Source organism: Phragmites australis, chromosome 8, assembly GCF_958298935.1.
Source record: "Phragmites australis chromosome 8, lpPhrAust1.1, whole genome shotgun sequence".
NCBI lineage: Eukaryota > Viridiplantae > Streptophyta > Magnoliopsida > Poales > Poaceae > Phragmites > Phragmites australis.
The window spans coordinates 5,277,479-5,291,705 of NC_084928.1; the positions used below are offsets into that span (position 1 = coordinate 5,277,479).

The window sequence follows — 14,227 nt, forward strand, 5'->3', positions numbered from 1 at the left end:
GACCGACTCAATATGGGCCAAAAGTCCCGCGGCGATTTGCCGGCCTTTCACGGGTAGACCCATGCATGGAATTCGTAGTCTGATTACTTGTACACTACAAAAAAAAAATTCTGATTACTTGATCCATCTCGCAGCCTCGAACGGATGCCAAACTTGCGAATTTTACTAGCTCTTTTTTTTTTCGTGACACGTACTCCTGCTTTGCACTTTTATGCGATTTTTTCCTCGATGGAACTCTTTTTTACGTGCTGCCCTTTTTCCTTTTGGATGTGATACCATATAACCTACTGGTAATTGCTGCTGAATGCAGTCACTCTGGACTACCAATTCTGTCTTTTTCTACGCTTACAAGATTGTTTCCTTGGATCCTTTTCTGGAACCTTACAAGAGATAAGGTACCCAGCATAAGACAAAAAGAAATTCCCCACGACTAAAAGGTGCACGCGTGTCATGCCAAATGCTGACTCATTGAGGAGAAGCGAGGGCCATGAAAAATCAGGAATTCCGACAAGGATTCCGCATCCCTAGACAACCTTTGGCCAAAACAAAATGTAGCTGAATACCCGAAAGCATGGAGCAGAATTCCGTGCTGGGGCTTTTCATATTAGATCCTGTTTGTTTCTCCTCTGAATTTTGGATTTATAAATTGTGAATTGTAAAAGTTTATTTTGAGTGTACTGTGGATTGTGTTATAATTCATACATATATTTGCAAAATTCACTTTCAAAATCTGATTATTTATTTGCATAATCCATAATAAGGGGCAAACAAACATAATCTTAATTCCTCAAAACTTATAACGGTAAAAGATGGTCCCAAATAAGTTTTTGAGTTGTTTTGTCTAAGATCTTTACACCAAAATGGTAAAAGGGGAAACGAGAGGAGGCATTTTCGAGAAGAGGAACATATATATCTTATGCATTCAATCGGATATATCATAAGTTAACCAGAGAGGAGGTATCTTTGATGAGTTGTGACTTCAAAACTATCTATTCTATTATTCGCTAAAAACATATTTGTTCTCTTACCACAAACGATGTTATTCATAAGTTACTCCACATACACAAAAAAATCACACACCAATTCGCCAAAATAACTTTTTCTCACAAGCCCTAAAATTAAATAGCAAGAACGGAAAAAGAAAATACTAGAGGCAACCAAGAAATCCGCTTCAGCATCTCCGTTTAGCGTACGCCAGGAGAATTTTCACACGAATTTTCCTAACCTTTTTCCCTCGCCCTGACCCGCCATCTCGCTTGAAAGAGATGCGTCGTATTAGATCAATTTTCTTAGATGGCATAGCTTAATAATATGAACACATAATTAATCATCATTGAATTTGATTTGGAGATGCCATCGATTAGATTTTCTCGGAACGTTGTAGAGTCACGATAGGATACTGTACTTCAGAGAAGACAAGTTGTAGATGTAGTCGATGCAGGCAGACGAGCATCGAAGCCATCACCAGTAATCCGTCGACAACGATGCTAGCCTTCAAGTTGTTGTAGCACCCTTTTTAGATCCGATTTTTAAGGTTTATGAGGTATCGAGATGAAGATGATCACATGAGCGATTAATTCATATCATAAGCAGCTGGATCTTTTTTATTGTGGCGCAGGTGAATTGAACCAAAACCAATTAGTTTCCACCCGAGGACGCGTGTGTGGTGGGGTCACCACCCCTTAGGACTCGATGGTTCGTTAGAGACGAGATCACAACCAACCGCCCAGATCACAGGGACGGTGTGATGGCTGAGGGATGAGGCGCCAGGCTCGTTGGGCGATTTGATTCTTCCCGATCCTGATCTCGCGTGTTCAGGCAAGCGATTCCGTCGGCAATTGCGATTTCCCTTTTCTTGATCTGGCAATCTTGCCGATTTTTTCCGGTTCTTGCGTGGGTAACAAAATCTGATTTGCGGAATGGGAGGCGTGCAGGTTTATTTGGCTGGCCGGGGAGGGATCGCTGGTGTCGAGTCGACATGCTAAGCCGCGGAGCCGTGCGGTCGCTGTTGGCTCGTCTCCGGCTGCCGCCTCGGGGTTGGAACCCCGCCATGCCGCCGTCGGCGGCCGCCCATCGCGCCTGCTTGTGCAGTCTCAGCCACTCCAGTGCGTACGGCGAGAGTGGCAGGATGATGCCGGGGAAGAAGGGGTTTCTTGATCTGGGGGCCGGGAGGAGGTTTGCGCCGGTAGGCGCGCTGAGCTTGAAGGGGTGCCTGGGATGGCAGGACGGCGGCGGCGGGTTCAGGAGGGTGGACGGGGAGGCGGCGGGGATCAAGGCGCAGGTGCTCACCACGCAGCGGCAGCTGCTCTGTGATCCGGAGGTGCTACCGCTGGAGGACGCCGGCACGAAGACCTTGAACGGGAACGGCGCATGCCGGCGAGGGAAGCCCCTGGGGTTCCCTGAGCATGCTGTGGCGGCTAAGATGGTGGTTGCTGTTGATGTGGATGAAGGTAATGTGAAATGATTACAGCACAGAGTTGCTCATGTCTGAATTCTCAATTCTGCAGGGCTAATGTTTCTAGTCCATTGCATTGACTGTTTCAGTGGTTGGTTTCATTCATGGTCCTTAGTCTAGAACCAAACTATGAATTGAATAATGAACAGCATTGCAAAAACATACGTCTGGTCAAGGAAGTTGCATCATCATTTTAAAGTTCTTATAATTGACCTTTCTCTTTAACTTGCACTGTATATCTTGTTTGCAGTTCTTGGAAGCTTTCTTGCGGCTCTGAACAAATTCATTGCAGATCGCTATTCTTGGAATCATTCAGTATCAGAATACCATGTATATGAGTTCTTCAAGGTGAATTTGAAGTCATGTTTCCCTAAAAAATCTGGAAGTCCTGCAGTTTGTTAACTTTGATCAGTCACATTTTAGTTGAGTTGTTCTAGCTGAATGTTTTGTCCACCAGGTAGTTCTTACATCTTTTTCCAAAACTCTATGCAGATATGGAACTGTTCTCGGGACAGAGGTGTGTCTTGATGCTACTTATCTTTATTTCATTTGGAACAGTGGTGTTTAAACATTAAATTCACTTTATGAAATCAAGCACTGCTCTGAAACGCTGCAGCTAATTTTCTTGTCCACGAGTTCTTCACAACCCATTACTTCCAAGATGGTATACATCCTATCCCGGGCGCACGAGATGCTCTGCAAAATCTTTCTTCTTTCTGTAGCTTGTCTGTAGTAACGTAAGTGCTTACTTTGGTTTTAGAGACTTTAAATTTACCTTTTCTTATACGATTTTTGCTTAATGATATCCTTCGTTTAAAAGATCTCGGCAGGATGCAATTAGAAATCACACATTACAATGGATCGAGAAGTATTATCCAGGCTTATTTGAGCAGATCCATTTCGGAAATCATTTCGCTTTGGAAGGTCAATCAAGACCAAAATCAGAGATTTGCAGGTAAGACACTGTGGAAACCTAGTGTTCGCAATCATGTTAGGAGACTGTACCAGCATTGTACGAGTAACATGGCTTAACATGCACAACAGTGGTTTAAACTGTTGCAGGTTTGTCTGTTTTTGTTTTTGTGTTTTAGACTATTTTGGAGGCGACATGCCTCGACTAATTTCTGTGTATCTTGTGTTATCAGCTAACTGTTACTGTTACTGAGGGAACATAGTCTTCCCAATCATGTTAGGGACTGTGCCAGCATTGTAGGTGGCTTAACATACACTAAAGTACAACAGTAGTTTAAACTGTGGCGGGCTTGTCCGTTTTTCCTTTTGTGTTTTCGACTATTTTGGAGGCAACATGTCTCAACTAAAATTTGCATATCTTATGTTATCAGCTAACTATTACTTTTACGAGCAGTGGCTAAGCTGTCCTTGTTAATATGACTTTGTTTCCTATGGCAATTTCTCCTTGTAGATCTTTCGGTGCTCAGGTTTTAATAGATGACAACCCAAGATATGCTCTAGAGTGTGCTGAGGACGGCATGAGGGTCCTGCTCTTTGATTACGATAACTCGTATCCTTGGTGCAAAACTGGAGTTGATCAGTCGCATCCTCTGGTGACCAAGGTCCACAACTGGGATGAAGTCGAGGAGAAACTTCTTTCATGGGTCGTACCTGAGAGCTGACGTTCATTCCCCATTTGAGATCAGCAAATGGCTCCTGTTGCTTGATTTCGGATGAACATGTTCGGGCGAACATTGCTTGATTCCTAGAGCTTGATTTTCAATACGCTACACACGAAGATGTGTCAGAGTAAACTAGGATATTCCATATATTTAGTTAGAGACTGGCCATTGAACATTGCTTTAGTGTTACGGGCTGCTTGTAGGCCCGGAAGGAAACCGGTCTAGGCCCCTTCGGTACAAAGGAAAAATGGAGGAATTTCAAAGGATTTGAATCTTATAGGAAAAATTCCTATTAGAAGTTTTCCTGCATTCTAGATTACTGTAGGATTGCTAGTGTGAAGCAATTCCAATCCTGTGTTTTCTCTGTTCCTATATTTTGAAAATCTTACGCTCTAAAGAGGCCCTTAGTATGTCCTAAGCGAGTAGGGTTGTAAAAAAAGCTCTAACACTCATGAGCTACTCGTTCGATTCGATAAAAACTCGATTCGAGCTCGGCTTGACTGAAAAACGAGCCGAGTTTGAGCCTAGAGACGAGTTTGATAAACCTCACGAGCCGAGCTAGAGTAGCTCGTTAAGGCTTGGTTGTGAGCTACCCAAGCATTCAGCTAATACAGCATGTTCTACCCTCTAAGCAGGTTCAATTTTTTAGTCCCTATCCCGCATGAGCCAAAAAATACCCACCCTGTGCTTTTCCTATCTGGCCTCACAACATCATCCCCAAGCTGCAATGCCCTCTCGGCCTCCATGCATTTTCCCATCCTCTCCTCTCCCTATAGTTTCCTCACCAAAGCTGCAAGTCACCGGTGTGCCACCAAGGGCCTCCCCCGTTGCCTCTCGACCGCATCTAGCTAGGTACGGCTTTGGTCTCTCCAATTTCCAAGCACAAGCACAGCGAGGGCCAAACGGGTGACCACCTTTTTGCTTCTTGTACTAGCCTGAGCTTGTTTTTGTTGTCAGTGTGTGCATGCTACCGAGCTGGTGACTACATGCCGTCCTGAGGCACAAGCGCAGCAACAACATGGAGAGGAATCGATCTCCTCGGCTGCCAGATCGCCATCGCCTGCCGGCGCCGCTGCTGTTCTCTCTCCCCACTAAGCGCCAACGCCTTTTCCCTCCACAATCACCTGTGATGCTCTCTGTAAACGAGCCTACGCAAGCCCTCGAGCCTTAGTCGAGCCAAGCTCGAGCCCATCTGCAAGTTCGGCCTAATCTTGGGCTCGGATTGAGCTCGACTCGAGTTTCTGTGGAGCTTAAGCTTGAGGTGGCAGGCTCGCTCGAACTCAGCTAATTGAGCGTCTATGCCAAAGATCAGAATTTGTTTTCATCGTTTTACCCTGCAGGGTGCACTATGTACATATTGACACTCCCAAATGGGTGCACTATGTACATATGTACATATCAGAATTTGTTTGGATTGTTTCTGACATCAGCTGATTCCTTACCGTATGATATTTCTGAATCATCAACTCATCACGAATGGGCCAGGAATAGATCTTCCTCACAAGAGAAGAGAATGGATGATGAATAAATTCCATTTAATCGAATCCTGATTGGAAAAATCTAGTGATTTAGGATAGGTCTAGTCGATCTGCTTTGCTGGTCCCAATAATGATGTTGGTTGCGATTTATTTAAGATAGTAGCGAGAAGCTATAGAAGCTTTGGACCCAGGCCATTGTCGGCCACAAGGTGAGGTTGCAGGGTCATATCATTTGCGTGCACGAGGCAGCGACACAAATCGCTCACCCAAAAGTCGTGAGCCGTGACAGCGGCTCATGTCGGTTTATACAAAAATTGCAGATTTCAGAAAGGAAAAAAAAAACAGCTCAGGCAAGCAAACGAAGCATCTGGGCGGAAAATTCGAAAGAACAAATGCACTTGGAAGGAGGCAATGACTGGTTTTTAAAGTTGGCACACGACAAAACCCATCATAAATCACATATTTACCACTCACAAGCACAGCTCGATATGGCATCTGATGGGCCAGGAATTTGTGTTCTGAAGCAAACAAACATCAGCGAGCTAAACATGAAATGTAGGGGTGGCAGCGGAGGCGAGGTAAGGAAGAAAACCGTATGTTATCAGCAATCTACAGCACAAATGAAAAGGTTTGTGATGCTGCTTGTCAAGAGTGAGAAACTGAATACGGTTCTACAGATTTAACATCGCAGGTTCATCACATGACTCCAAGGTGGTAGTCTATAGAATGAGTCACACAAACCAATAGAACTATACAAAATTACGCCCCCGGTATCACACTTTTCCGTAGTCTTTATTGTTAAAGTTGCATTAGGGGCAAGGCCATCACGGCACCAAAAACAGAAAACATAACCAGCACCATCCAGAAGGGCACTGCCTTCTTCTGATTCTTTTGGCGGAGCGCCTCCGCCACTGGCTTTGCTTTATTGTCCACAACTGGAGCATGCTGGGCTGCAGGAGATGGAGCCGGGGTAGGACTCTCCCGAGGCTCCGGTTCTGCAACAGAATGGTCCAATCGTTGCTGTTGGTTGTACTTCTCAAGATACTCTGGGAACAGTTTCCTGAAGTGCGGGCAGTTTTTGCTGTGAAGAGAAAAGTTTATGAGGCACACATAGTAGGAAACATGGTGTTCAGAGCATGGCTTTAAGTATGAAGATCATATTAGCATGACCAAATGAATGTGACCACCTTAAAAGTAAAATATATAAATGAAGTGATAGTTTAACAATTCTATGTAGAAATTTGGAAAGAACAATGTCCTGATCAAAACTTATGCTCATTATGTTTCTACACAATGTGTTGTTTCTTTCATGTAAAAATATATTTCCTACACAATGCGTACAGAACCTTATGCTCGTTACGTTTCTGAAAGGGTAGTCAGTTAACAATATTCTCAGTGCTACAAAAAGAACATCCAGAATAAGTTAACTTGCAGGGAAATGCATCTACCTCTCACAATTGTATGCAAGGGAAGCTTTTGCTAAACGTCTCTTTTCGGCATCTGAAGTCTTGATGCTTCCGGTTGTCAGAGCATCATCCATCTGCAAACACGAGAATTATCCACGGTGAGAAATAACACGTTAAACCAGGGGAGTTCATGCACGTAGAATGCCAAATTATCTAAGCATCACTTGCTGTGGCATTGGGCAAGTACAATCAAATTGCTAGCCCTGATCAACAATTAATCTTCCAACTTCTATATGCGCGCTAGAAAATATGACTGGAACCAGATATTCTCTTTTGGTAAGGCTAGCTCATAAGGATGCACAGGCAACAACTTACCATGAATGACAGGAGCCCTGTGAGAATGCTGCAGCACAAAAATTTTACATGTCAGACAAGCAAAGAAAAGAAAACACAAGCATTTTAAACTGAAAAACATAACACAACTCGATAGTGAAAGATCAATTGTATCACTGGAACAGCCGAACTACACATAGATTGATTGCAAGTACTCCCATCTTATCACAAAAAAAGTTGAAATCACTACCAACAGAACACGATTTTCTCCATAAAAACACATTGATTTGAACAGCAGTCTGTACACTGTACAGAAGCTGAAAATAAAAAACATGCTATGGGTACAAGTCCATGTTTTCAAACTTAAAGGACTGAAAAGATGTGGATTGGCTTAGATAGCTCAGACATTGAAGCTCCCCCCTCCCCCCACAGGCCCACACCCCCAAAAAAGAAAAAAAAAGAATTGAAGAAATACTCTCTACGACTATCTACAGGAGAAGCACATTATGTTCATGTAATGAGCTAGTAATCAGAGTATGCGTACCTTGCTACTGACCACATTGGATTCCAAGATTCAGGATGAACTGCAAAAGAATAGCAATAACAGAGATTATTTCAGACCTAATATGATACAAAAGCATCTAAGATCCATAAAAAGTTTGATACTTACAGTCACTCATTGACAGGCATATTCTTTTGTGTGGGGCAAACCTGCCGCTGGGGGTTGTCATGCTGAACAATGAAATAAGTTAGAGAAAGAAACCAAGATTTAATGTTTTCATTAATTATATATCTATAAAAATCTGGTTTTCCCTCTTTACACCCTAATAAGAAACAGCATGCCATCAAAAAGCAACCCTTTGGTTATGCACCTGATACTTGGAGGTTTAAAAGGATAATCTGATGGGAACTTGAGTTTCCCATAGTAATGTCCACCTTCAGGGGAAAAAATGAAATGTTAAAACGTTGTTGAAGATTAAGTAATGAAACAAATATTGGATGAAGTAGATAATGTAAAAGATAATGGCGTATACTATTTATGAACTTTACCTTCAAAAGGTGTGCCTTTACTTCCTTCAAGTACATAGTCTGGCATACAAAGGGAAAAAAACACAAAAGTTGGTACCAAATATAACCTTGAAAGAAGGCAAAAACAGTCATCACATCAATAATAAACATGATAATAATGCATAGGATGTACAATCAGAAGCAGCAAACGGTTTGGACTGTACAACAAAGCTTCAAACGAGTAAATAAACTTTGTCATTACGGCATGCATGAGGCAACAATACAAGACCAAGGATATTTTGTACCACTGATAGGTGCATCACTTATTAAAATCACATCAATCAAATCCGGATAAGTCATAATTCATAACTACAAAAGTTTAAACTTTCCATGAACAATTATAGCAACTACATAGTTTTACTACAATTTTTTCCTTAATGCATAGAAGGTAAAATGTCTAACTAAAAACTATACTTCAGCATCAGCTGTCCAAGAAGCAAGTTGCCGGCTTCGGGCACCAATTAATCGTGCTCAATTATTCATTTAAATTTGACCAATAACCTACAATATCTATTAGACAAGTAGATGCATACACATTAGCAGCACCATCCGTCAGCATGTATAGTGCTGGTTATTATCATTGTACTAAATAGGAGCCATTACAGTCATGCCAATGCAACCCTGATTGTGGCCAAAATATAAACATCAATAAACATATGAGAGATATGGAGCCCTATTCCATAAGCAGCACATGCAATGAAGCAACATCTCAGATGACGATGCGAGGCAATGGTGCAGCTAAATCAGTTATCGCGATGATTGTTGAAAAAATATCCCGAGCATGCATCAAATATATATTGGACAACAAGCGTGGCACGTGCCCATCTTGATGCCCATGCCTTGGCCGAAACAATCAATCATCAATCACACAAATGCCCTGTATTTGCAGAAGTCTGGCACTAAACTTTCTATATGTGTAATGATCGACCCTCCCAACTAGAAGGAACATTTGACTCTTGTTAAGTGTAGTACTATCAGGAGCCACTCCATAGCAATGAACATCAGTTATGCGGGAGCCGGTGTTTGAAATTCTGGAGCTTTTGTAAATAGATTGAAAGCAGTAGCATAGCACCTCTATGAGCTGCGATCTCTGCCTGACCTTTCCTTCTAAGGAGCTAAACAAAAGGTTGAGCTTATCCAATGGTTTCCACGAAATCAGCAGAATAATTCATAATTCTAACAGAAATTACTGATTGTCATACTCAATTCAACTGACCACACAGAATTATGATGCACTGTTTAAACAATAAATTTCTACGCAACACTCAGCAAAATTAGGCACGAGAATAACCCGATCGAGCACACCGCAACATGCTCAGGGTGATTGCATGGATCTAGAAACGTCAAGAACTCAACTACATGATCGCTTACGTAACATAACCATACATGTTTCCTCAGCACCTCCGTCCAAAATTCAACTGCTTCAATTACGCAATGTAACGGCAAGTGCATCAGCCATGCACTTCACTCGAAGCATTATTAAGCTCAAAATGCGACGAATCTACTGGTGCATGCAGTAAGCAGAGGCCACTTACGCCACTCCAATATGTCGTTGGGCAGCGGGCGAGCCACGATCTGCGGCGGCGGCTCCTGCAACCCCAAAAAGTACGATACCAACCATCAGATATCAGACCGACGCAATCACACCCAATCCAACCGAAGTGAACCGGACCGAGCAGGTGCTCACCTTGCAGAGCGCGTGGTACTCCTTCTGGAGCCGCTTCAAGCAGCCCTTCTCGGCCATGGCAAAACCCTAACGCCCGCACGGCAACCGCACCCGCCGAAACCCTAGCGCAATCCTCCCCGCCAGCACGAGCCCGCCCGGTTGGGGATCGAATTCGGCGCGGGGATCCAATCCAATCCAATCCGGCCCAGTCCCGCGGGGGGAGCGCAATCGACCTCGGGGATCGAGTTGGGGGCTGGCTGGGCGCGGATTTGGTGGGATCGGGCGGCGGGAAGGAGGAGGAGAGGAGGGGAGGGGATCGGGAGCGGATCGGCGGCCGCGTTCCCAGGTGCCGCGAGGGGAGAAAGCAAGCCAATCCCAACGGGTGGTCTAACGAGGTAGGGATTTTTTTTAGGGGGGTTTTAACGGCGCGTGATCTGCTTCGAGATTCGTGGGGGCGCGGCTTAGCTGGTCAGGTCAGGTCGGTGGGGCACTCGCTTTATATTCGTTTTCTATTCGTGTGTTAGCGAAAGATATTTACATCAATCCTTAGTGAAGGTTTTTTTTTTCTTCAACGCTATAATAATTTTTTTCACGATTGTTATAAAGAAAATTTTAAAATTATTCTGGACGGGATACTCTTTCCTTTCCCTTCGTGATTTCTCTTCAAAAGAAACAGTTAGAGATAAGAGAAAATAAAATAAATAAAAACAGAAAAAGAAATAAAATGAAGAGAATATAATTGAAGATGATCTTATACAAATCCAAAATTTAGCAATGCGATCTGATATTTAAGTTGGTACGTACTAAAACAAATAAGTAGATTATACAATCTATTTTTAAACTCTAATATCTTTTTCAACCACAATTCACAAACTACTTTCCATTACTTTTTACAAATTATGATAATAAGAAAAATAAAAGTACCAATATAATCTTAAAATAATTATCCATTAATATCATTACTATTTCTAAACTGTTCTTATTTTTCCTCCCCGTCCTTCTATCCTATTTGGTATGCTCCGAGCCGCAGCACCTTGAAGCGCCTATGCGCCACTCCAAGTCGTCGCCCCCTCTCCGCCCGATTGCGGTCGAGGCCGGCTCCAAGCTTAGGGAGCTGATTTGAAGTGGTCGTAGTGGCGTGCAGCGAGCAGAGCAAGCTCAGTGGTGTCAATGGCGTCAGTGCTCGGCCGTGCACGCGGAAGGTGGGAAGTGGTCGGAGAGCCTCACTTTGGAGTGGGGGAGTTCACACCGGTGCAGGTCATCGCACAAGGACTCGAGGATGGAAGATCGATGATGGCAAAGGAGCCCACATGGTTGCCGGTCGTGGGGAAAAAGACGGCACCCGAACTCGGTTTCCACGGGGAGGAAGACAGAGTGGATGTCGGGAATGGACAGAGACACTCACTGTGATGCTCTAGGTAGTGGATCTGAGCAAGGGGCAGTTTGTAGATGGAGGGAAGAGCTCTGTGTGGTGTAGCGAAAATGGTTATTATGTTAAGATTGTGATTCTGGTGATTAATGATAGTATAGTTAATATAATTAACATATTTGTCAAGAATATATGTTAGTAGGTCTCATGGATGCAATACATCAAGAAGTCACCACAGCCGGGATAAAATTTGATTGAATTGGAAAAAGTTTCAGAGAAATTGTTCTCACCGGAAGGCCTGACGTTGGAAGAATTGCACTCACTGGAGCATTATATACAAAGGCAGTTTGCCTCACCGGATGATACGATGATAAAGAGTGTACACGCTGGAGCAATTCTGTCAGAAGGAGTCAGAGTGGATTGCACTCACCGGAAGGTCCGCCCATCAGAAGAGATATACACCAGACTAATTCTTGCAGAGAAGAATCCAACCACATAAGATCGAAAATCTACTCACTAGATAGTCCGGTGATGAAGAAGTGCACACTAGAGGTTTCACCGGAGCATTTAACAGAAGGTGTGAAAAACACAGAAAAGAAGAAGTTCTACACACCGGAAGGTCCGGTGATGAAGGCAGTGCACACCGGAGGCTTCACCAGACTATTTAATAGAAATTTGGTATTTTCGGAGAAAATAGATGATAAGACACCAGATGATCCGGTGATGAGATGGATATTACACCGGACAATCCGGTGTTCAGAAGAACTTAGAGTGGAGTTTCAATGGCTAGTTTCTGAGAATGTACATACCAGATGGTCCGGTGGTTGTACCTCTGTTAACGCCGGATCATCCGGTGTTCACAGAATATGTGAGTTGTTGGGATAACGTCTAGTCCGCGGGGTTGAGGCTATAAATACCCCTCCACCCATTCATTTGAAGCTATTGTAGTCTAGAGAAGTTCATATACACCTAAGAAGACACCCAGGCCATCCAAGAGCATAAAGTGTTTAATTAAGGCAATTAAGCACACCATTGGTGAGTGATTAGTGTTTATATGTCTAGAGAGAAGAGTTGTTAGGTGCTGCAACCTAGAGTGTCGATCAAAGAGTGATCTAAACGTGTACCAAGAGACACGCTGGCACCTTGGAGTTTTTGTGACTCGCTGATAATTTGTTGACCCTCCGACTTGATGAGGAGCGGCGACAAGAGGATTGTGCGGGGACGCGAAGGCCCTTGTCTTTGTGACTAAAGCTTCGAAGTGAAAATGGCGTACAAGTGACCGAAAGAGAGGTTAGTGGTGAGACCTCGCATTGATGGCTTGGTAGATCATCGTGCTTGAGGTCTTATCTTGGTGACTTGGTATCTCAAGAGCCGTGACCGGAAGAGACTTGGCGACCGAGAGCATATCCTTTGTGTAGCTCCAACATGGTCTAGGGGTGGCTTGTGTGCCACTAATATCACGGGATAACAAAATCCATTGTGCCGAGTTTGTCTTTCCACCTCATTTACGTTTCCGCATTTACTTACTTGTAATTTACCTTACAATTTCTTAAGCGGTAGAATAGACACACTAGATAAGTCTAGAGCAAATTTAGATAGAAATTGATATATATTTATCTTGTGAAAGTTTTGGAACCAATAGTTTTAAGTGTCCTAATCCCCTCTCTTAGGACGTCCTCGATTCCCTTCAATGTGGAGCTCAATTGAGAAAGAAAATGAGGAAGAGAGAGAACAAACATGTTGAGGCGCTGGTTTGGAGCTGTTTCTTGACTATCGGAGGAATGGCGTCACGTTGCACGGAGGAGGAGCAGAGAGGGCTTAGAGAGCGAGGTGGAACGACGCTAAGCGACGTCACAATGAGCATAGGCGAGCTCGGCCGTGTGGCGCATGGCTCCTGTGTGTGGTCGGGAGGTTGAAGAAGAAAGATGCTCCCTTCGATAAAAAATATATAAAAATATTTTATCTTTACTGTGGTAACTTTGACCACTATTTTATATTAGAATATAATTATAATATCTAATAAAAATATAATATTATAAAAATATTTTTTAAGACAAATTTATGTGTATGGTGGTCAAAGTTTTAAAAGTCTGATCGAATCTTGATGAAAACTTAAGTATTTATGACAAGATAGAGTAGTTAATGTGATGTTGTCTTTTGTGCACAAAAGTTTGTTTTCTTCTTTTTATTCATGATTTTTTATAGCGGTCCAAGATTTGTCCAAAAATTCTATAAGAATTACACAAAAGACTAGCGATGGTGGGGAACACATGATCCATTTGATGATTTTATCACCTACCAAGTGGCTGCACATGTCTCTGTATTTGTTAGTTAGTCAATTTCTAATCAAATGAATATCTTTAGTGATAATATTACTAATGCTTTGTTTTTCATGAGACGATAGATTGATAATTCATGTTGTATATAAGAAGATATAAGAGGGTAGATTAATCTTTTGCTACTTTAGATGGTTTTTATTACGAAAATTTGTATTTCTCACCTTGCTACAAGTTCAAAATATTATAATTACAAATACATACACACCATGCAGCTCAATTATCGTATAATTAAGATCAAAAATGAAAAATAATAAAAGAAAATATTAAATAAACATAAATATGCATTCAGAATAACTATAGATATTATGGACATTACACAATCAAAATAAACATACAACCCACCCAAAATCCAAAATGTTAAACCGCTCTTAGCTTTTTATAATCCAGCTTTTTAAAATCTATAATTAAAAATAAAACCTCTACCAAGGCTTTTGCAGAGCACGCCATTAAGCGCTTAATTTTGTGAGAGTAGGCTTTTG

General features: G+C 42.5%; 2 protein-coding genes across 3 annotated transcripts; one reads left to right on the forward strand and one right to left on the reverse strand.

The window, feature by feature from the left end:
* The first annotated feature begins 1,409 nt into the window (after positions 1-1,409).
* LOC133926408 (uncharacterized) lies at positions 1,410-4,382 on the forward strand. 2 transcript variants are annotated; one of them, XM_062372341.1, is made up of 7 exons: positions 1,410-1,818; positions 1,935-2,450; positions 2,706-2,803; positions 2,948-2,972; positions 3,072-3,192; positions 3,276-3,410; positions 3,879-4,382. In XM_062372341.1, the coding sequence occupies exons 2-7, from the start codon at positions 1,979-1,981 to the stop codon at positions 4,087-4,089; spliced, it is 1,062 nt and encodes a 353-aa protein (XP_062228325.1). In that variant the 5' UTR covers positions 1,410-1,818; positions 1,935-1,978; the 3' UTR covers positions 4,090-4,382. The 2 variants fall into 2 exon arrangements, with proteins under 2 accessions (XP_062228325.1, XP_062228326.1); XM_062372342.1 differs by lacking the exon at positions 1,410-1,818 and having other exon boundaries at positions 1,825-2,450.
* Positions 4,383-6,146: 1,764 nt separating this feature from the next.
* LOC133926409 (ubiquitin-conjugating enzyme E2 34-like) lies at positions 6,147-10,440 on the reverse strand. Its single transcript, XM_062372343.1, has 9 exons — positions 10,062-10,440; positions 9,910-9,964; positions 8,357-8,395; positions 8,179-8,242; positions 7,977-8,038; positions 7,851-7,890; positions 7,349-7,376; positions 7,016-7,107; positions 6,147-6,648 (listed from the first exon to the last, which is right to left on the reverse strand). The coding sequence occupies exons 1-9, from the start codon at positions 10,116-10,118 to the stop codon at positions 6,366-6,368; spliced, it is 720 nt and encodes a 239-aa protein (XP_062228327.1). The 5' UTR covers positions 10,119-10,440; the 3' UTR covers positions 6,147-6,365.
* Between the last annotated feature and the right edge of the window lie 3,787 nt (positions 10,441-14,227).